The sequence below is a fragment of the Mastigoproctus giganteus genome, unplaced genomic scaffold, assembly GCF_048544385.1.
Source record: "Mastigoproctus giganteus isolate SK-2022 unplaced genomic scaffold, ASM4854438v1 scaffold_15, whole genome shotgun sequence".
In the NCBI taxonomy this organism is placed as follows: domain Eukaryota; kingdom Metazoa; phylum Arthropoda; class Arachnida; order Uropygi; family Thelyphonidae; genus Mastigoproctus; species Mastigoproctus giganteus.
In genome coordinates this window covers 4,277,212-4,302,077 of record NW_028328292.1, presented here as the reverse complement: position 1 = coordinate 4,302,077, position 24,866 = coordinate 4,277,212, and the positions used below count along the sequence as shown (strand labels likewise).

At 35.3% G+C, this 24,866-nt stretch overlaps 1 protein-coding gene across 2 annotated transcripts in view; it reads right to left on the bottom strand.

The window, feature by feature from the left end:
- Wdr37 (WD repeat domain 37) overlaps window positions 1-24,866 on the bottom strand; it is a 224,605-nt gene that overhangs the window by 25,743 nt on the left and 173,996 nt on the right. For both annotated transcript variants that reach the window (XM_090389395.1, XM_090389396.1), the window contains one exon: window positions 19,552-19,690. In XM_090389395.1, coding sequence (XP_090245521.1) covers window positions 19,552-19,690 — 139 coding nt within the window. The remainder of the gene's footprint in view (window positions 1-19,551; window positions 19,691-24,866) is intronic.

The window sequence follows — 24,866 nt, the reverse complement described above, 5'->3', positions numbered from 1 at the left end:
GGAAAAATTCCTGTATATCATTGACAATACTCCATAAGCTACTCTTGCAGCCCATCTGCACTGCTCAGAGAACTTCATATCTGCCTGCACAACCACACCCAAGTCCCTTTCATTCTCTAACACTGTCAGTGTAGTACCACAGAGTTGATACGTTGCTCTGGGGTTGCTGTTTCCCATGTGTAGTACTTTACATTTGTCAATGTTAAACTTCATTTGCCACCTCTCAGCCCATCTGCTCAACCTTTCCAGATCCTGTTGCAGCAGCATAGTGTCAGTAGTGTCCTTGACAACCCTGCCAACCTTTGTATCATCTGCAAACTTGGACATTAAGCTTGATATACCATCATCAATATCATTTATAAATACAGAAAACAATAATGGACCCAACACTGAGCCCTGAGGGACTCCATTAATAACATTAGTCCACGATGAGCAGTGTCCATTGATTACCACTCTCTGTCTTCTCCCCCTCAACCACCCCTTTATCCATAGCAGCAATTTGGCTCCAATGTCACACTGCTCCAATTTGTGTAGCAGTCTTCCATGTGCAACAGTATCAAAAGCCTTTCTAAGATCCAAGTATATAATATCAAAGTTATTCCCTGCATCCAGTTCTTTTGTGACTGCATCATAGTATCCAATCAAGTTGGTCAGGCAAGACTTCCCCTTAACAAAACCATGCTGTGTCTGAGCTATAACTGAAGTCTTGTCTAAATGATCCTGCAGTGCTTCTTTAACCAGTGCCTCCATTAATTTTCCTGGAACAGAAGTTAAACTCACAGGTCTATAATTACTTGTGTCAGCCTTTGATCCTCCTTTGTGAATTGGGGTCACATTTGCACATTTCCAGTCTATGGGTACCTCCCCTGAGTCCAAGGAAGCTCTCATAATTATGGCTAAGGGTTTGCTTACTTCCTTTGCTGCCTCCTTTAATATAACTGGATAGATCCCATCCACCCTGTGTGCCTTTCTTGTGTTTATCTTCAACAGTTTCTCCTCCACTTTACTCCCAGTTATTTCAAGATTCTGTAGCTTACTGCTAGAGTTGAATACACCTCTGGCATTCCTCTTGCTGAATAACTCCTCATGTGTGAATGTCGATGCAAAATATTCATTTAGTTTGTTAGCTACCTGAGCAGGATCATCAACAGTTGACCCATCAATATCAAGTGGACCAATCTGATTCATCCCCTTCCTTCTAGAGTTTACATAAGTAAAGAACTCTTTGCTGTTTTTCTTTGCATCCCTTGCCAAAGATTTTTCGTAATCTGCCTTTGCCTGTCTAACCTCCTTTGTAACTTGGTTGCATATCAACTTGTATCTATCATAGGCTTCTGTGTCATGTGTTAATTTGTAAGTATCCCATGCATTTTTCTTCTCTGCCATATGCCTCATTAGTTCATCTGACATCCATTTAGGCCTAAACCTTGAACAATATTTCTTAGTTGGTATGTAAAGCCTAGTAGCTTCCAAGATAAGTTCTTTGAATGCTTCCCACTTTGAATTTGCTGTTGGTAACATCATCAGTTGGTCCCACTGTATAGAATTTAAATACTGTCTCAGTCCATCGTAGTCGCCTTTACGGAAGCAATAACCCTTCCCTTTACCCCTAATAGTAGTTACCTCTTTGAGTAAATCCCACTTCAGCACACTGTGTTCACTGCCACCTAGTGGTTCATTTATCTGCAGATTCCTAATGCATGAAGAATCACTGCTGATAATCAAATCAAGAGTATTCCTCCCTCTAGTTGCCTCCCGAACATGCTGATGTAGAAAACAATCATCCAATAAATCCACAAAAGCCCTGCTAGTGCGTGAGTAACCAGCCCCCAAATTCCAGTCAATATCTGGGAAATTAAAATCTCCCATTATAAGACTCTCTGATTTACTGGCCCACTCTATTTCCCTGTACAGTTCCTTATTATACTCATCAGAGTCATTAGGCCTATAGCACACTCCTACTCTCAATTTTGATTTTGATCTCCCAATGCTTATGTCACACCAAACTGACTCAACACTGCACTGTCCAGCGATGTCGACTGGCTTCACTTCCTTGGTTTTTATGTGTTTCTTAACTAATAGCATAACCCCTCCCCCCTTCCTATCCTGTCTATCCTTTCTGTAGACGTTGTACTCCCCAAATTGCAGTTCTGCATCCCTTATATCTGTGTGACACCACGTCTCCGATATCCCAAAAATATCTGCCTTTGATGTTTTGAGCAATACCTCAAATTCATCAAATTTATTTACTAAACTCCTAGCATTGGTGTACACACAAGTATACCTGCACCTGTTTCTATTCTTAGCTACCCTAACACAACCCATGTGTTTACTTGTACCGCAATGGCTCCCAGCAGTCTCTGAAATACCATGCATCTTGTTTTTCAGGCTTCTGCTCATTCTAATAGAAGCAGTGCAAGAATCTCTTTCACCTCTGCCAGTGGCTACTGTCAATCTATTGGTCTTTGTCTCCCCCCAAGCTAGCAGTTTTCCGACCCACCTAACACTGCCTCGATAGCATCAGCAAATATTCTTGCACCCTTTCTATTTAAGTGTATCCCATCCCTGTAGAAGCAATCTCTCCCTGTAGAAGCAAAACTTAGCAGACTAACATCTGTTAAGTTCTCAGGAAAGAAATCCAGATGGGAATGAAGGAAATGCATTTTCAATGACATTCGGCACTCCATGTTCTTGTAACATTTCAGCAAGTTCATCACCAGTTGCTCATAGTTCTCTTTTCTCCTTCCAAGGAATCCGTGTACCACAGCCTTGAAAGATCATCCCGCACCCAGTTCAACATCATTCAAGTTTCTTTGAAATTCTTCATCTTTTAGGAGCTTTCTTATTTGAGGACCTATGAAAATTCCTTCCTTCAGTTTTGCATGAGATAAATTTGGAAACATTTTCAGTAAATAAGCAAATCCTTTACTTTCTTTATCCAGTGCCTTAGCAAAATTCTTAATCAGTTCAAGCTTAATGTATAAAGGGGGAAGAAAAACCTTTTGTAGATCAACCAATGGAACATAGTTTACATTGCTTTTGCCAGGAATATATTCATCTCTCTTGTCCCAGTGTTGTACGACGTAGTGTTTGGCTGTTGCACGACTATCCCACAAACACAGAAAACAACAGTATTTAGTGAAACCACCTTGCAACCCAACAAGCATCCAATCACTTTAAGACCACCACAAATATTCCAACTATAGTCATTGTAATGTACAGCAGCAAGAATCTGGGACATACTGTCATAAGTTTCTTTCAGGCCAACAGCATGAACAAGAGGAACTGATGGTAAAGTATTTCCATTATGAAGCAATACTGCTTTCAAACTTAGCTTTGACGCATCAATGAACAAATGCCATTCAGAGTTACTGTAATCAATGTTCAGTTCATGCATAAGACCAACAAAGTCTTTGCAGACCCACATGTTGTTTTCCATTAAAAATATCTTGAAAACTCTTCATTTCTCTTACGGTATATTGCAATGTTTGTACCTTTGGCGAGTAAGTTCCACTGTTGTGTTTGTACCTTTGGCGAGTAAGTTCCACTGTTGTAGTCTGGATCCGAGTAATTCAGCCTTCTCTTTGGGTAAGCCCAAGTCTCTGATCAAGTCGCTTAATTCTTCTTGTTCAATGTAGTGTGGGGCCTTTTCTTTTTCTGGCTCATAGTCCAAATCATGTGAAGTACATGGTTCTGTGACATCTGTTAAAACGATTTCTTCTGTACCTTCATCACTACTTCCAATACCCCAAGATTTTGGTGGCACAGGTACTGGCAGTTCTTTACTGTGTGGCACTGGCCTAATTGCTGATGGAATATTTGATGCAGTGCTTGCTCTTTTTGGAAATACCTTTTATTTTTGTCATGGTGAAATAGCAGTCATCAAAATGATTCTTGGGCTCGTGCCAAACCATAGGGATGGCAAAAGGTAATGCGCTCAGCTTGCCATATAACCACAGCCTTAATTTCGTTGTACAAGTAATACAACAGATATGTGGTAAACAACAACAATGAATATGCAATTTTTGTGACATTGTATATTTTATTCCTCTGAGTTTTTGAGGTTAAGTGTCCATAAACATAGCAGAAGTTGTCTGGGTGATTGATGCAAGGTCTGGTTTTGTCTTCTGCATTTTAACAATGCATTAACCTAAAATCAGTAAAAGCAATTGGTAAATTTGAACAGAAGGTGAATTCTTGTAGCGTAGTTTATCACACACTATATATTGAACAGTTGAATAGTGTAATAAAATTAATAAAACTGACTTGTCTGGAAAAGTGCATCAAAATCAAAATATACTATATTGCAAGAACAGTAATGATGTACTTGCTTAACTTTTAGCCCAATAAACAAAACCAACCAAAAGTTAATAAGTTTAAAAATTGTATTTCAAACAGTAATGATATCTTTGTACAGAATCCAGTTATCTTTATCTCAAAACTGAGACATGATAGGAAATTTTTATGATTGATTTTAAATTCTATAGGTAAAACTTGACCAGAAACAACCACTGATTTGCTGGAGGTAAAAATGGGTAGTGTTATCAATGAGGATGTGAGGCACAAACTTTGCTGAAATACTTTGCATTTGTAAACCTTGTTAAAATTGACTGATGTGTCCCATAAGAAATATCAGATTCATTAGCAACTTAGCTGAAAGTTAAATGTCAATTGCTCCTAATCAGATTGTGAACATCAGTGACTGAATGATTGATTTTTGAAGCTAAAGGATTTTAGAAGCTACAGTGAGCATCATCTTTGATGGACAAGTTTTTCTCTTTAAACTTTGAAAACCACTGAAGTATTCATACAAAAGCTCTTTGTCTGAAAGCTGTTCTTAACATATTTTGTGGGTTTTTGTTGCACTTTTCCCTAACTTGAGATAAAATTTGATGAAAATTCACTGTTCTTTTTCACTTGTTTTATAAAATGAAGCACACAAAAGGCTTTCTATTTGACAAGTGCTAATTCAGACTATCTACAGATAAATAGATGATTCATGCATTACCATCTATATGAGTCAAACATATTACAAATTGCAACTCAATACAATGCCTTAATTTTGAGATAAAGTCAGCCCCCTGATCTTTTCGATATTTTTCATAAACATTATAATAAAGTAACCTGGACATCATTTCTCTATCCAAAATTAAAAAAAAAAAAAAAAAATTAGACTAATACCTAAACCTAATCTAGCTAAAATTAAATATACTTTCACCTAGATATGCTTTGGTATTATATCAAAACCTCTAATAATTGTAATATACCATTAGAAGCCTACCAGTGTTGTTAATTACTATAACTAAGATGTATAGAGATATATCATATACATAATCCTAGTTATAATAATATCAGAATAATCAAATATTAGAATTGCAATCCCAGTTACTGACAAAGCTAATAATAACTTTACCCTTTCAAGTGATTTTATGCAGATTTACTAAGGAATGAATTAAAAACCTGATGTTAATCAAAACATAAGCAAAGAGGAAGTACATAAACATATCAAAATTAAAAATTATAAAAAGAATTTTTCTTATATATATATATATATATATATATATATATGGTATACTAAATTTCCTATCACATTTAGATTATTTATTGCAATAACAGCTATTCCAAATATACCGGGAAAAAGTTTTGAATCTTTACTTGACAAAATATATTTAATTATGACAAACTATAATTATAACACTTGGATCACTGGAAATAATAAGCCAGTAATTGATGCATTTGAAACATTATTAATATAGACATAACAGATTAATTTATGTATACAATGGTAAAAAAAATGCTTCTACAAAAATCAAGGAATTGCTATGGGCTTGTTCTACCAAACAACATGAGTTAACTTCTGCTGGCACAGTTTCAATGAAGATTATACTGATTAACTAGTACACAATAACAGAGTTATCTTTAGTTATGCTGTTGATCTAATTAATATCAATAGTGTAGAGTTTAGTAATTCACAATGACAGTCTCTAGAGCAGTGGTTCTTAACCATTTTTTTTGGGTCACAGACTCAAACCCCCTTTTAGATTTGATGAAAGCTAACCCCCTTCCTCAAAATTAATTTCTTTCACATTGAAAAAATTCAGTTTTTACAAAATTTGTCTCTCTTGCTCTCGTATTTTCATGTAATAATTTAATGGGTACTTCCTGAAAAAAAATAAATAATAAATAAATTTCAATGAGAAGGCTGCTACTGTTTAGCTTGAATAAGAAGTTAAAACTGTGGAATAGTCTTTGACATAGCGATGTGGATCATCTACTGGTTACACATCAACTTTGATTTCTTCATATATTAATTATGTAATAAAACTCTTATTCCACTTGAATAATTCAAAGTTAGTTTATTAATTGCTTATGACGTAACTACACCAAATCCATCAAGGGTTTTGAAAAATCAAAGGTGATGTTTCAGAACCCTTGCCAGATCCTATTATCTCACCAATACATGAGCTGAAACTAAATAGAATAAAAGGGACAAATTAATATACGAACATACAATGGTAGTGCTGAAGCCTGCTAAAAATTATAAAAGACACTGTTACACAAATAAAGAAATACAGTAAAATAATAATAATAAATTAATTGATTATTTTGAATCTAAAAAAACATACCTGATAATAGCTCCTTACTCCCTGGTTGCCAGACTAAGATTGTTGCATAAGGATGCAAAGTGCTGTGTTTAAGAAACATATCTGGGGCATAATTTCATTAAACTTGTGTATCTGCTGAATCAGCTACTGGCCAAACATCAACTTTGATTTATTTGTATTACACTGTAAATACATCCTATTTCGTTGCCTACCTAACATCGAGCAACCATAAATATTAAACAAAATTATAATAACTAGTCTGGAATGAAAAAATTAAATGAACACTCAAAAAGACTAAATTATAACCTTAAAATTCACAGTAACTCCCTGTAAACAAAAGAGATGTCCGTAACCATAATGGCAGGGTATTTTTCTTTTAATTCTTATCAACAAGAAACTACTGTGGACACAATAACATGATGACAAGGAGAGCTGTACATTACCTGACTGTGTTCTGCAGCATCCCATTCCACTCTATACTTATTCATTGTGAAACAATACCTTAATAACATAATGTGACATAAAAAAAAAAAAAAAATTCACAAAGACAATTCTCCAAGTAACAGAAATAAAACTGAAGTTTTTTTTTTTTTTTTTGCACCCAGTTCACGATTCATTGAAGCCCATCCATGGACCACAGGTTAAGAACCCCTGCACTAGAGTTAAGTTAATTAAAACTAATACTTCCAATTATCGTTGTAGTTCTGAAATTCTAAATTTGCTAAAAATATAATTACATGATAAAAGAATCAAAGTTTAACTTAGATAAATTTTACACACTAGGATTTTAATATATGTGGGTATTTTATAATGTATAAATTTACAAATTCTTCACTTAGCCAAAGTTTGCTCATGCAGAATGACTAGTAATATTATTACAATAATTAATGCAAAATTTTTTAAAAATGGTTTCCCTAAAAAAAGTTTGTAATACACCATTCAGGCAAATTGTTCAAGCAATATTAATAATATTAAAAATTTTAGTCTTAGTATCATATACATTACTTGTATTTATCTTAATTAGATTCACTTTAATCTATTAGTGTATGCAATTAAATATTTATTCACTATGATTTTTGATCATTTAGATCCACTTTTTCTTGTAACATTATCAAATATATTCATTTTACAGGCCATATATATTCATTTTATAACAGGCCATATATATTCATTTTACTACGTGAGACTATCTGCTACATCAAATAGTAAAGTGAACTGAAATATAAATGGGGTGTTACATGGCCTAACGATATAAAAGGTGTGTCTCGTGGCAATTAACGTGCTAAATATCACATTCCTAAAATCATGGGAAATGGGTATATCTTTAGGAGTTGTCCTCAGCACATGTGCTACCTTTTGCATGCATGATTATACACATAGCCTTTATAACAAGCAGGCTTAAACAAGTTTACCACTGAGAGATGGAATCTATACTCTTAATCAACCAGCATTATTAAATATTCCACATAATTAAATTCTAAAATTAGCATTTAGGTTACACATTACATACTCTTTTGGTCTTATAATTTTATAAGAAGTTTTTAATGCATTATATAATGATGAGAGACATTAAAATGTAATAGCTGGTGAGCTACTTTGTAATTTGTTTATTTTTATAGATTTCCTTTTGCAGTAATGTACCATTTTGTATAATATATCACTAAGTATTTTGATATAAGACTGAGGATGAACTGTGGCCTGACTTTTGAACTTGGAAACTATTTTGGAATCAATAAATGGAACTGAGCGACTAAGTAACCTTAAGCATACAGATAATAAATATAATATTTAATATATATATATATATAAATACAAGGTAGGGTCAAACAGTAAAGTAAATTTAGGCCGTAGAAATTATTATTGAAGTGGTAAAAAAGCCCCATCAAGAAGTAAGATATCTTAATGGTATAAGCACTTCAAAAATGGATGGTGATATCAATGAGGATAATACAAAATTGTGTAAGACTGCATTGTCACCTAACTTGTCCCTTGTGTCAGAAGAATTATTTAGGTTGACTGTTAAATAAGAATTGAAGAAAGACTTTCTAAGTAGAATACTGTATGGTAACTGCTAAGCTATATCTGATGTCTTAAACTTGAAAGATTAGATGACTTTTTTGTTCCCAAATTTTAAACTGCAGATCAGATAAAAACAAACGTTGAACTTTCAAAAGGAATTGGCCCAGATCTTGATCCAGTGTTTCTAAAAGCAGCAGGATATAAAATGTGGTATCTTTAGGATCCACAGAGAAACTGTCTGAGTTAAAGTCTATCCTGCTTCCCAGAAATAAAAATATTAGGATTGATTAAAAAACTAGAATTATGTTTTTAGTATAAAGGTGTAAGTCTATGAATTTTTACCAAGAGGCCATACTGTTAAAAAGACTATATACTCTTAGAAATCATTAAGTGCTTGAGAGATGTAATCAGAGGGAAAAGATCTGATCTGTCAAGCACTTAATGACCCACAGAGAAAATAAGTGGAGTGAATAAGGAGGATGTCATAAGGTAATGGCATACTGCAATTGCCTTTTGACATCCTCCTTATTCACTCAACTTTGTACCATGTGATCTTTATTTTATTCCCAAAATAAAAAAACTTATTCGACAATTTTCTGGTGAAGCAGAAAATATGGTATCTACAGCAAAAGTACTTATAAGAAATGTTTTTGCAATTACAGGATAATCTAATTAATAAAAGTTCAAGGGACCTAAATTTTTGGGTTTTGTGATAACAAGGTTTACCAAAATGCCAAGACTTGACTATTTTAGATGATACATATCTATTAATATTAACAGCCTCACCTTTTCCCTACAACTGGTCTTTTTTATAACTTTTAGCAGTGGGTTATAAGTTATGTGCTAAATTAGTGGGTTATGTATTAAATAACATTTATAAGACACTGTGAAAGTAGTCTTAAATGTCATTTTAAGAAAAGAAAAGAAAAGAAAAAAAAAAAAATCACATAGTGAGAGGTCAAGCAAGTAAGAAGGGGATACAGTAATACCAAAAGAATTTTGCTTAGTGAGTTTTTTTGCATGAGAAATGAGCAGTGTACAGGTGAGTTGTGTTTAAGAAACTCCCAGTCTTTCATTGTCCAATGTTATGAATGCTTTGTGAACCATCTCTCACACCCAGCACAACATCTGCACTGTATCTTTCCTTATTCAAAGTAATACAAAAGGTATTGTGGCTCTGCTTCAAAGACACATGGAAAGCCTTGGAATTAAACACAAAGTCCAAAAAAATGCACTGCATAAGCCACCAGTAAGCACTATGTGCTAAGGCTTCAAATTTGACGGACGTGATGTACGTAGTGGTAAGGGCAGTAAACTTGATCTTGTCTTGGGGATTAAACCATTGACAGTTTCAACAACTTTCGTCGGAAGCAGAGACTCAGTACGGGGACCTGCTCTACTTTTGTGATGTTTGTTGGCTCAGACGAGGCACAATGTTAGGAAGAGTATATGCTCTGAGGGAAAAAATAGCTACATTCCTTGAAAATAAAACTGTGAATGCCTCAGAATTTCGTGATCCCAAATGGCACTCACGTCTGTCATTTCTGATGGATTTAACATCCCATTTAAACAACCTGAACTTGCAGCTTCAGGAGAGAAATCTGCTGATACATAAGATATGTGGATACATCATTGCCTTTGAAACAAAATTACAACTGTGGGAATGCCAGCTTGAGAAATCAAACTAAGCTCATTTCCCTAAACTCAAGGAGTCCAAACCAACAGACGCCAACATATATGACTGTGATAGTGACTTGAGAAGCGAGCTTTCTTCCCATTTTGCTGACATTCGTTTGCACAAAGGTGATTTCAGGCTTTTTGCCTTAGAAGTGGATACTGTACCAAAAAATGTTCAAATGGAACTTAGTGAGATGCAGTGCAGTGATCTATTAAGATCCAAATTTCATGCAGAGGGCATATCTCTACTAGAGTTTTACAAGAAATATCTTCTTGAATCTGGGAAATATACCAACTTGACCGGTAGTACTTACAAGTGCGAGCAACTCTTTTCAAAAATGAAATACATGAAGAGCAAGTTAAGAACCCAACTGACTGATACCCATTTAGATGACATCCTGCATCTGGTCTCATCCAGCTTGTTGCCTAATGTTGAGAGACTACTGAGTAATAAGGTGCCTCCGTAGCAAGGTGGGCAGGAGCAGCAGTGTGTAGCACACGGTTCTTGATTAGACCGGGGTTCGAGCGTGTGCCCACCAAATACGGAAAGGTCAGGGAATGACTACCGCATATCCCCGGAGCAATATGACCTTAGTTGCTAACGCTCCTAAAAACCAAATAACAACAACATTGAGCAATAAACAGCATCAACTCTCATTATTTTATTTAAGTAATATTATGTCCTTAAGACATAATATTACTTAAATAAAATAAACATAATATGAAAGTATTCAATGAAAAAATGAAATTCACTGTAACCAGTTTGCTCATTCACAGACATGGCCCCAGGCCCCTATGCAGAAGAAGGGTGCCAACCCCTGCCTTAAGGGATGCATTTATAGGGCATGGTACCACCATGGCATCACTTTCCCTTTCTGCCTGTCTTGCCAAAATTTGCTTTTATTTTATATTAAAAACAAACATACAGTATGAAAAAAATCTAACAATGAGCAAAAGAGCACATGTCAATCTATAAAAATATAAATACATGATAACAATATAGCAAGTATGGAATAATCATTAAAACAACATAAAAATTATTAATCAAGTGATATTTATAATATTTGATGTAAAAACATGATTGAAACGTGATTTTTACTGCAGACACTGTAAAAATAGACTATTTCTTTTTTATTCAAGAGCTCAGCAATATAAACATTAGTTATTAAAGATTTTATTACTAATTAAACATTAGTAATAAAAATGTAACGATTGTAGCAAATGAGATGATTTCCAAATCTATGATTTACTCTGTTTTAGAGTCAGAGAAAATTTAAAGGTCATTTGCTGTTCTGAGATTGCTACAATTCACCACCTGTTCACTACAATGATAGTTAGTAAGCATCTTGGGTGACACATGCTGAGCAACCCTACATGTTCAAATCATCACTTAAAATTCCACGACGACTTCCATGTGAAATGTTCATAAAGTTTTTGTAAATTTATCAACAATTGAACAGCAGCTGAAATATACAAACTGTTTGCCTGTTTCAATTTTTTTTTTTTCCCCCGGTGCATAAACAGTTAAAGGTCTTATGGTCATCATCTACTAAACCTTCTATTATAAAAAATCCTTTCCATAAATCTGATGCATCATTTCCAATGTTTCAGAAACCAATTTTCAAAAGTATTGAGAAACATTTACATTTGTATGATGCTATAAATTTTACATTTTTCAGGCCCAGAAATAGTAAAAAAAAATAAATGCATTTTTCATAATATTTGTATACAAAATAAAGTAAGTAATGTGCAAAATAATATTTGAATATACAAAAAGATAAAAAGAAAAATTAAAAAAAAATTCTATATGTTAGGAACACGGTAATGGGAAATGCATTTAATAAGCATAAAACAGATTTTTTATATTATATTTAGTACTTATGACAGATATATATTCGGTTTAACAGTGAGATAAAAGGGATCGGTATTCTCTTCCCCAATATATGCCTTTGTATAAAAGTCTGAACTGTGATTCACTTAAATAGTATCATAGGATGATAAAGAACCGTTTATTTCATACTTTGCCAGCCATTCTATACAACTGTTTGTTTGTTATTCGGTTTTTAGGAGCATTAGCAACTAAGGCCATATTGCTTCGGGAATATGCGGTGGTCATTCCCTGACCTTTCCGCATCCTCTGTATTTGGTGGTGACGGGATCGAACCCGGGTCTAATCAAGAAGCGTGTGTTACATTCTATACAATGCCTGGATTCCACACTTTGTCAGTAACATATAAACTAATTCTCCTGTACACATATAAAAATAGTTACAAAATAATATTTTATATTTCTGTATACAGCAAAACCTCTCTGAAGTAGACACCACTAGATCAGATGAAGTATTCACTTTGCAGAGATCAGTGTAGCCAATTTCAGTAATTCAGAAAAATGAAATTCATTGTAACCGGTTGCTCACCCAGCTTTTTTTTTTATTAATTATCATTGTACATGTGTCTCAATTAATTAACTTTTTAATAAATAACTTTTAGTAGAAATGAATGGTTTTGTTTGGAGCACTTTATTTTGAAAATTTTCATTTTTATTATGGATGACACTAACCAGTTTTAGTCCATATTCATCATTTCTGTTTGCACAGAAATTATTTTTAATGTAATAGGAGATCCCTCCCCTTTAATACATCAAACTCTTCCCCTTTTAAATTTCTGCATACAACCCTGCCACAAACAGCAAAAAATTTCATTTCATAAAACAAATAGCATTCATTGATTGCCTAGGAAAATTTTGACTAGGATCCTAACGGAAAATCTGCAGACATGAAAAAACTTCATATGTAGCTACTTAAATGACAACCAATTCTCACTGCTAAGTGAAAGTGGTAAGTGACAGCATGAAAAATTGTCATCATCCTTCAGTCAAAAAAATATACACCACTGTCACTAAAGTAGTTATGAAGATAATGTTAAGCATCACAGTGTTTTTATCATATATACAGGAATATGGAATGTACAGGGTGTCTGCAAACCTCCTTTCAAAACTAAAAGTTATTACATAAATAGGATATATGTAAAAAAATCTGAAACCACTTACAAGTGATAGAGGATATCTCCAAGTTTTTATTTACCAATCAGAAAATGTGCATGCTACAGTTGATGACATAATTGCAAAACTGTAATCACTGAGAAATTTACTAACAAAATTCCATTCTCTTGGTTTTGTCATTGATCAGCAGCTTCTGTATGAGCTGTAACCTGTATGGTTTCATCCTCAGATGGCAATGTAACATTTTACACACTGCTAACCATGACATGTTAAGCTCACAAATGCCACATCATATGGATTTCACTGGGTTTCGCATAAAATTTTCTTGAACAAGTTCCACTGCATCCTCTTGTTTAGCTATAACTTCTGCTGGGGTGAATGCACAAACATGCATCTTTTATAAATTTTCTGTGCCACTGCATAACTGTGGGTCAACTTAGTGGTTTTTTTTAAGCTGTGTTCAAAATTTACCCATAACAGCAGTAGCAGATTTCAGCTCATTGAATCAAAGTACGTAATGTACCTTCTCGGGGTTGGCAAGTTCTGCTGTGATTACTGTTTTGCGATTATGATGCCATCTACTGCAGAGCACTTTTCCAGTTCGTGAATAAAACCTTGAAGATATCTTCTAACACCTGGAAGTGGTTTCAGATTTGTATCATGTACTCTATGTACGACAGCTCTATTTTCACACTTTTATCTCAGTTTGGAAATTTTATTTCCTTGCTAAGTGATGCACAACTGTCCAACTGCATCAGACAACCAAAATAAGTTTGTAAACATTCCTTACCAGCAGTAGTGAGTGTATTAATGACAAATTGTGCCATCTACTCTGAGTAATCCATGGTCATCACAAGTCTAATTAGTAATATACTGTAATGACCTTCACTTGCCTTTAGTGCAAATGCTTGTTGACCAACAAAAAAAAAAAAAAAAGTATGCATCAATTACTCTTGGAAGTGTCCCATTACTCTAGGGAGGTTGAAAATAATTGAGGTATCCTTATCTGTATTGTCCGTTTTAGAGAGTTCATCTAGCATGTAATTTCTAATACTTTTGGCCAGGACCAAGCCTGAATGTCCAAAACAAGAGGTGTTCATTAAGGGAGATTTCACTATGTGTGCATGTATGTAGCCGACTGGGCTAGCCAGGTGGGTAAAGTGCCTGCCTGGCAACCCAAAGGTCGTGGGTTCAAATCCCGCCTCAGGCTTGGATCAGAGTAGAAAATGCAAAAACTTTGGGAGGTGCATTGCATTATGCCACAGAAGCCGATGCGCCAACAATTAACAAAAAAAAAAAAAAAAAAAATGTATGTATGTACCGGGTGGCTATAAAATAAGGTTTTCCCTATTCAGGAGTCCCCATTTCAAAACAGTTAGAGATAGCGCTGTGAAAAATTAGTGGATATGTCATTTAGGGTATGGGGAAGTGATTTGTAGAATAAAAACAAATTAGTTCAAATTTCTGCTACCAGGGGAGAAATTAGCACTGTAAGCACGAGATGGAATACTTAACTTAGGATTACATTTTAATATCAGAACTTAGAAATCTACAGATATTGTTCTATGTGCTTTCCTTCACTTGAGATGACATTCTGAAAACAGAGGACTGCATGCGACAGTTTTGCATAGCATCTCATTGGGGATGTTGGCTACATGCTGTTTAATGCTTACTTTTAAATCAACAAACATCTGTATGCCGCCACAGTATACTCTGTCTTTCAGATATCCCCCCCATAGCCAGAATCATAGGGATTGAGATCTGCTGATCGGGCTGGCCAGAACTGCAGAAATGATGTAATCATTTCCGAATGTTGAACGGAGAAGTTCCTTCACTTGTTGACCAACGTGGGAAGGCACCATCTTGCATGAACAGTACAGTCTCCAAGCATTGCCTTTCTTGCAGAGTGGGAATAATGCAATCTCTTAGAAGAGTGCAGTACCATGCACTAGTTACTGTACACCTTATGGGGCCATGAGGTGTAGACTAAAGAAAAATGGTCCGATTATAAACTCTGCTGTGAATCAATACCATACTGTAACGTATAGACTTTGTAGTGGTCTTTCATGCACAGCAGATGGATGAGAAGTTCCCCATATTCAGCAGTTTTGTGCATTTACAGCACCACGAAGAGTGAAATGTGCCTCATCAGAACACAAGATCATTAAAGCTCACGTATCATCAAGTTCCATACGAGCCAGAAATCAGAGCAAAGTCTATTTGTTGTTGCTGAACACAAGACTTTAGTTCTTGCACTATGTGAATCTTGTACAGGAACCAGCGTAAAATTATTCGAAGCACTTTATGTACAGTAAACCAAGGAAGGTGTCTCTCGATACACCTCTGACACTACTGACGGGTAATGTTTTGCATTCTGACCTGGAGGCCACTGCCACTTCATCCACTACCTCTGTTCTGATATGTGGTTGTCCCCTGCCTGGAATTACACCTAACTCCCTGGTCGCTTCAAATTTCTTTATTAGTTTTCGAAGCCCCACTGATGTCAAAGGTACTTGAAGTTTCCGATATTCACGTAGTGCTGCATTAGGGTTACTATTATTCTGGTAGAACAGTTTTAATAAAAGAGTAAGTCCCTTTTTTTGTAAGAGCCATAATGGTTATTGATGGTGGCATTGACCTTTCTGCTTTTATCTAACAGGATGTCATTTGCATAAGCAGCGTGTTTTGAAGTAAATGACAACTTTTACATATGTACAGTGCCATTTTTTCTCCTGGTGGCAGAAATTTGAACAAACATTTTTTTCCTTCTACAAATCGCTTCCCCATACCCTAAATGACATACCCGCCGATTTTCACAGTGCTAACTCTAACTGTTTTGACACTAGGATCTCCTGAATAGGGAAACTTATTTTATAACTACCCAGTGTGTGTGTATTGAATTCCGGTTATTTCGGCCACCGGTTAATTGGGGCAGCCATTTATTTGGGACAAATCTTAAAGAACAGAACCCAATCAAGAAAATAGCCAGGGCTTACTTTGCTTAATTGGGACAACATGCCGTTTAATCGGGGAAGGAGACCACAGCACTCGAGATTACCCTACGATCGTCTCAGACCATACCATGTGGTTCGGTCGGATTTCTGGAGGTCACAACCATAAAACAATAAAAACAGTTAGCAGTCCTCTGTTTATTGAGCTTTTCTGTTAGTGCAATCTATATAAATGGATAGTAAACTCATCTTATTGAATTTGCGATAATACAGACAGCTGGAATTCTGTGGGTTATTATGGCAAAATGTGTTCACACTTCCATGAAATCTTCAATCACATAAAAAAATAAATTTTCAGAATCTTCTCTTCATTCCTATTTTTTAAGTTCGTAACTTGTTATTTCGTTCTCACTTGCGCGTATCGTGTTACTTGCGATCTGTGTGTGCCGTGTTCTTTGTTTTTGATTGCTCATCTTTTTTACTGTTTTAAATTTTAACCCTCACTCAGGTCAGGGCCATGCCAGGCCATTTTAGTACCGGAGGCAAGAATGGAAAATTGCACCCTACTGTTAATGATGGCAACATTGGCAATTATTTAATCCTTCTTTTGGCACCCCTTTCAGCTTTTAACCTGAGGCAGGAACCTCGTTTGCCTCACCCTCAGCACGGCGCTGCCAACCACAAATGTTAGTGAACAGAAATATCAACTTGTTAGTATGTACATATTACAGTACGTATTAATTAAGCTATGCACGCAAGCATAAATTTATTTTTATTCTGCTAACCTGTGGAAAATATTCTGATTTTCACGTGTCATTTAATTTTTTAATTGGTAAGGTAATAAAGTGTAAATTTGTGCTTGATATATATTTACTTTTATAGCCTGTGGATAATATTCCTCCTATTTTTGCTAATTAGAATCGCTGTTTAATAGAATTAAAATTCAATTCACAAACGTGATCACAATGACTGGCACTTACTACATATCGTATAGTGAACAGTACTTTACTATGGTGAGTCCATCATAATGTGATTTAATCGTACAGCTATATTTTTAACTATTTACGTAAAACTTCGCATAATTGGGGCAGCCGCTTAATTGGGCCAAAATGCACTATCCCGATGTGTCCCAAATAACCAGAATTGACTGTATATATATATATATATATATTTTTTTTTTTTTTTTTTTTTGAAAATGCATACTTTTAATGTTCCTAATAATCAATAATTCTAAAGACAGTGCATGGAGATAAAATATTTTAATGGAATGCCTATTTATTATAAATATAACAAATTCCTATTTTCAGGATCATAATACATCAAGCACTGGTCAATGAATAACGAATAATTTAGCTAGAAAGTTATAAACTGATATTTGCCTACTAAAATGTTAATTGATACATGCTAGTATTACAATCATGGGTATAGTTTTGAAATTTGTCATTTCATCCAAAGCACAGTTTGTGTAAAGTTGATGTTGAGAAAACTGCTCAATCATGACATATCCTTCTTATCCATTTTGTAATATATAGATGGCTAAAAATCAACAGAAAAAGATGGCAGTCGCTAAAAATCAACAGAAAAACCTGCAATGTAGGATGTAGTGAGACTTTCTATTTTATCTTCTTTGAAGTTAGGATCTACATAGAAGAATTGGGTTGTTCATGGTAAGCTATTAACAGACATGTATTTAAGAAATGTACTTAATATACAGGGTCCGGCAGAATGATCTGACTATTTTGTTTTGACTGCGAAAAAGAAATAAGTCATCATATTCAAACTTTTAATGTGTCATTGTATAGAGTAATTATTACAATTTTATTTACAATATTTTACTTCATCTTAAAAACTACATCATCCAAACATTTTCCCTCTTTTCTCACACTCATGTAGCCTCAATTCCTGTGGTATTGCTGTGGTCATTTCCTGTGGTATTGCTGCAATTTCTTGTTGGATAGCATCCTTGAGTTCATCAAGAGATGTCAATCTGCTTTTAAACACTTTATATTTTTGAGGTAGCCCCAAAGAAAGAAGTCACACAGGCCATGGAAGGTCACCATGACATGAAATGAGACGCCAGGGGAAGAATTCTCTGATAACATCCATAGAAGCTTTTGCCGTATGGGCAGTGGCACCATCTTGTTGGAACCAAACAGACTGATCTCCAAATTCATTGAGCTTTGGTCTTAAAAAGTCACACAACATTTGCACATATCGATTCAAAGTCACTGTCACGACATGATTGTCCTCCTCAAAAAAGTATGGGCCTATGATTCCGTAGCTTGAAATTGCACACCAAACAGTCACACGTTCACTGTGAAGTGGACATTGGTGAAGTTCCTGTGGGTTAGTGTCAGACCAATAATGAAAATTTTGCTTATTTACACATCCTGAGAGGTGAACACTAGCTTCATCACTGGAAAGAACAATGGCGTCAGCTTCAACGTTTGAGAATGGTCTCACAAGCTGCTCTGCAAGAAACAAATCATTTGCACTTAACTCCTGTACAACCATCAATTTGTACGGATGAAACTTCAGAGCTGCGTGTAAAATTTGCCTTGCACTTTGATCTGAAATCCCTAGCATGCTTTGCAACTGAACGACGTGGAGAACGCCTTTTTGGCTAAACTGACGGCTTCAATGTTTTCGGGCGTTCTTACACTACATTTTCATCCACGAGATTTCTTTTTCAAAGCCGAACCTGTATTTCTGAAATTATTTACCCACAGCAATATCGTATTCCTACTAGGAACACCCACGTTTCGATCTAAGTTTAAATGTTTTCGGAATAAATGCTGTGTTACAACAACAGAATCATTAATTTTGAAATATGTTTCAATAGCGAAAGCTTGGCATTCACCCGACCAAGCCACGTTTGCAATTGAAATGGTATATGTAGCACTAACCATTATCACTACCTCACCCCTCCACATGCAATAGTACCTATGTTACAACATTTACAAAACTGTCAGATCATTCTGCTGGACCCTGTATTAAGGCATTTAATATTTATATCTACAAAAGGTTGCATCAGGTACACCATCTCCTCCCCAATACCCACCAACCACTATATCATTGTTTATAAGGAAAAACAGATGGACATATCTTTTATAGGTACATAATTTGCTAATAATTTGCAATATAAGGACAGCCTGTACTTACATCACAGCCAAGAAATCTTAGCCAGAATATGCAATAATACATATGCTTAAAATAATCTTGATCAAGTGAATCTAAATATATTATTAAAATAAAAGAAAAAAAAAAAATCTGGGGAAGTAAAAAAAATGCATCCTCACTCAGTATGTCCTTGAAACACACTAACAGAATGGATAGCTTCTCGGAAATCCCACAATCGAAATGTTGTGTCTTTGGCAGATGTCACCACTAACCTCTGTGTTGGATGGGTACTTGTATTGGTTAGTTCCTGATCATGGCCTATTGAGAAAATTTTTTAAAATATGAACAATGGCTAGAGTGAAATTTTTGTAAGTACAACCAATATACTATTACAGTGAAGTCTTTTAATAATTTCACAAGTATGTGCATATGTACATAAGTCTATATTTTCTGTGTGAAAGTATGTACACATTATTCCCTAAGGTCATTTCATGTACCTTTCAAATAATGTCTATTTATATATGAATTGCCTTAATTTCTAATACATGCTGCCCTTCTTATCTGTGTTTAAAACTGATACTATTTTTAATAGATGGAAGTATGAAACAACTTTAAAAAAAATCTGAAGAAGACATCACACACCTGATTGTGGCTGTTTGTCTAATTTTGGTTCACAAAAGCTGTAATTGAAAATATTTCAGAATTTAGATCCAGAAGTTAATGCAATCAAATTAAGTGATAATAAATAAATGTAGAGGCTATTATTACTTAAAAAAAAAAAAAAAAAAAAAAAGCCTCCAGACCTGTATGCAGTACTCAAGCTGTGGCCTGACACATCATACAATGGAATAATCACCTCCTTATCTCTGCTAGTAAAATTCCTGTATATCATTGACAAAACCCCATGTCTTGTCCACTGGCAGCCTTTCTGCACTGCTTAGAGAATCTCATATTTGACTGCACAATTACCTTACCTCCAAGTCTTTTTCATTTTCCACTACCCTGGGTGTAGTACCACACAGTCTGTATGTTAATCTGGGATTACTGCTACCCATATGAAGTACACTGCAACTGTCAATTTGAAACCTCAATTGCATTTCTCAGCCCAACCACCTAATTTTTCTAGATCTTGTTGCAGTAGCATAGCAACTGCAACACTTATTCTGATATTTATTCTGACAAGAATAAATGATACGATGGTTGGCACAGTGCCAGCCATTGCATCATCTGCAAACTTAGCCATTAAGCCTAATATACCTTTATCAAAGTCATTAATAAATACAGAAAACAACAATGGGCCTAGCATTGAACCCTGGAGGACTACACTGATAACATTCGTCCACAATAAGCAGTGTCCATTAACAACAACTCTGTCTTCTCCCGCTCAACCATCCCTTTTTCCATAGCAATAACTTGCACTTAATGCCACACTGCTCCAATTTTTACAGCAGTGTATTATATGCAACAGTATCAAATGTTTTCTTGAAATCCAAGTATATGATATCAAAATTATTTTGTGCATCAAGTTTCTTTATTACTGCATCATAGTATCTAATAAAATTGGTCAGAAAAACTGCCCCTTGACAAACCCAAGGTGTGACTGAAGTATAACTGCACTCCTGTCTAGATGGTCCTGCATTACTGCATTAATCAGTGACTCCATTATTTTGCCTGGAAGAGAATTTAAGCTACCAGCTCTGTAATTACTCATGTCACTCTCTGATCCGACTTGGTGAATTTTGGATACATTCTCACATCTCCAGTCCACGGGCACTTCCGCTGAATCCAAGGATGCTCTCATAATTATGGCATTATTACTAAGGATCTGCTTTCCTCCTTTCCTGCCTCCCTTAATATAATTGGATAGATCCCATCCACCCTAGGAGTCTTCCTTATATTTAACTTTAGCAATTTCTCTTCCACTTTCCTCTCAGTTATTACAAAATCCTTTAGCCCCCTTTATACCAGTGGATACCAGAAGTTTGATAAACTTCTGGTATCCACTCCCTTACAGAATTCTTCGAATGTGAATGTAGATGCAAAGTATTTATTCAGCTTGTCAGAAACGTGAACAGGATTATTAACAGTTGAATCACTGATATCAAGTTGACCTATGTGATTCATCCCCTTCTTTCTAGTGTTCACATAAGAAAAGTCTTTGCTATTTTTCTTTGCATCCTTTGCCAAAGATTTCTCATAATATGCCTCAGTTTGGCTAACATCATTCGTAACTTGATGCAGAATAGCTTATATCTACTATAGGCTTTTGTATCACCTGATGATTATATGCATCCCGTGCATTTTTTCCCTCTGAACTAATTAGTATCATTAGTTCATCTGACATTAATAGAGGTCTAAGCCTTGAACGGTATTTCTTAGTTGGCATGAAAAGTCTAGTAGCTTCTATGATTATACCCCTTGAATGCTTCCCATTTAGAATTTTCTGATGGCAACATCATCAGTTGCCCAATTGTATAGAATTTAAAAACTGTCTGTCTGAGACCACTATAGTTGCCTTTACAACATTATTAGTGTAATTAACATATTTAAGTCTATAAATTTATGACAATATGAGATTTTATAGCATAATATTTATACTGACAAAAACTATTACAGTCAAACCTTCCCAAATCCAGCATCCTTGCAAGATCCTGAATGTTTTCATATTTTGAACAGTCATGATGTAGTCATAAAACAGCATACAAACTATTGCATGCATACGGCAACTGATTGTTTATTGTACTTCAAAAAGTACTTTTTTTTTTTTGAGTGAGAGAGAGAGAGAGAGAGAGAGAGAGAGAGAGAGAGAGAGAGAAACATAGTATACAATACATGAAAATGTACCAAAAAGTTACTATATTGAATATCCCAGACTAAAAGAAATTGCTTTGCTTTTCTTTGCTAGCAAACAAGCAAAGAAAAGCAAAGCAATGGCCTTATATGATACATAATTACCTCCTTGTCCCTGCTGACAAAATTCCTGTATATTACTGACAGAACCATATGAGCTGTCCAAGCAGCCTCCTGTCGTTGCTGTTCAGAGAATTTCATGTTGGACTGTACAATTACTCCTAGGTTTACCGTTGCTCATATGCAGTATCCTGCATTTATCAACATTAAACCTCAATTGCCACTTCTCAACTCATCTGGACAAATCATTAACCACCCTGCTAACCTTTGTATCATCTGCAAACTTAGATAACAGCTTGATATACCTTCATCAATATTGTTAATAAATATTGAAATCAGAAAGAAACCAGCACTGAAACTTTAGGCACTCCACTAATAACGTTGTTCCAAGAAAAGCAGTGTCCATTTACAATCCCTCTGTCTTCTCCCACTCAATTATCCCTTTATCCATAGCAGTAACTTTCCCTTAATGCCACGCTACTTCAATTTATACAGCAGTCTTCTTTGTGCAACAGTATCAAAGTACATGATATCAAAATTATTTATAGCATCCAGTTCCTCTGTCACTGCATCATAGTATCCAATTAAATTGGTCAGACAAGATCTTTCCTTAACAAACCCATGCTGTGACTGAAATATAATTGCATTCCTGTCTAGATGGTCTTGCATGACTTCTTTAATCAGTGACTCAATTATTTTTCTTGAAACAGAAGTTAAGCTAACAAGTCTGTAATTACTCGTCACCCTTTGATTCCCCTTTGTGAATTGGACAGACATCTGCAACAGCTCCAATCCACAGGGAACTCACTCAAATCCAAGGATGCTCTAGTAATTATGGCTAAAGGCTTACCTCTTTTGTTGCTGTTTGTGTTTGTTTTTGGTTTTTAGGAGCATTAGCAACTAAGGCCATATTGCTCTGGGATATGTGGTGGTCCTTCCCTGACCTTTCCACATCCTCCATATTTGGTGGTGACTGGCTTGAACTGCGGTCTAATCAAGAAGCGCGTGCTATGCACTGCTGCTCCTTCCCACCTGGCTACGGAGGCTCCCCTCTTTTGTTGCCTCTCTTAATATAATTGAATAGATCCCATCCACTCAAGGTGCCTTACTTACTTTTAGCTTCAGAAATTAAATAATTTTGCAATAGATAAATGATTTTGTATTAACTGAGATGAAAGTGGAAGAGAAATTGTTGAATTTAAACATAAGAAAGGGTTGCATTGAATCTATCCAATTATATTAAGGGAGGCAACAAAGAAGGTAAGCAAACCCTTAGCCATAATTATGAAAGCATCTTTGAATTCAGGGAAATCTCTGCAGACTGGAGTTGTACAAATGCATCCTCAATTCACAAGGGCGTTGGGGGGTGGATCAAAAGGTGACATAAGTAATTATGGACCTATTAGCTTAACTAACATTCTGGGAAAATAATGGAGTCTCTGGTTAAAGAAGTAATGCAGGATAATCTAGACAGGAATACACTTTTACTGCAATCACAGCATGAATTTGTTAAGAAGCAACTTTGACTGACTAATCTGATTGGATATTATAATAGAGTAACTGAGAGCATTTTTTTCAATTACTTGAAAAAAATAATTAAAATTATTTTTTTTCAAGTAATTGAAAAAAAATAATTTTAATATCGTACTAGGGGGCTTTGCCTGCCAACCCCCGCATACACTTTTCAACCTAAAATATAGAGGTAAGACTAGTAAGTCAAATCTTTTCTGTGTAAAAGACAACTGTCGATATCTAATCAGGAAATTACCTATGTAATTATTTATCTATGCATTTGTAGTGACATAATTGTCCCCCCCCCCACTTATACCACATGACCCATATACCCCTTCTCCCATTGACTATCCCACCATGCAGCATTCTCAAGGTGGAATAAATATTACTAATTATTTACTTGCGTTTACATAGGTCACTTAGGAAAAAGCCTTTTGCTTCGGGTTCCATAATGCATGAGGAATACTGTTGCGTCCAAAAGAGCAGGACTAAAATATTTACAAACTACATAAATATTTAAAACATTTACAAAACATTAAACTATTTACAAATATCCAAACTATATTGGGTACTTTCATCTGCTGACATTACAATGGACATCAAATGATGCCGGGCATGGTCATGTATTAGACAGGGAAGCATGTGCACAAGGTTGGTGAAAGTTATGGAGGCAGTTGTCTTTCAATGGAAAACAACAATGTAATTATTTATACGTACATTTGTAGTGACGTAATTGACCTGCCCTTTTCTCCCATTGTCTCAAATAAATATCACTAGGAGGAAAACTTTTTTAATGTACAGAGAGATACTCTGTTTCACACAGACTGCTGTACAAATTGGAACAGTGTGGCATTAAGGGCAAGTTACTGCTCTAGATAAAGGGATGGCTCAGTGGGAGAAGTCAGAGGTGTTATCAGTGGGCATTGCTTTGTGTGAACTAATGTTATTAGTGGAGTCCCCCAAATTTAAGTGTTGGGCACAATGTTGTTTTCTATATTTATTAATGATACTGATTAAGGTATTTCAGGCCTAATGTGCAGATGATACAAAGGTTGGCAGGATAGTTAATCAC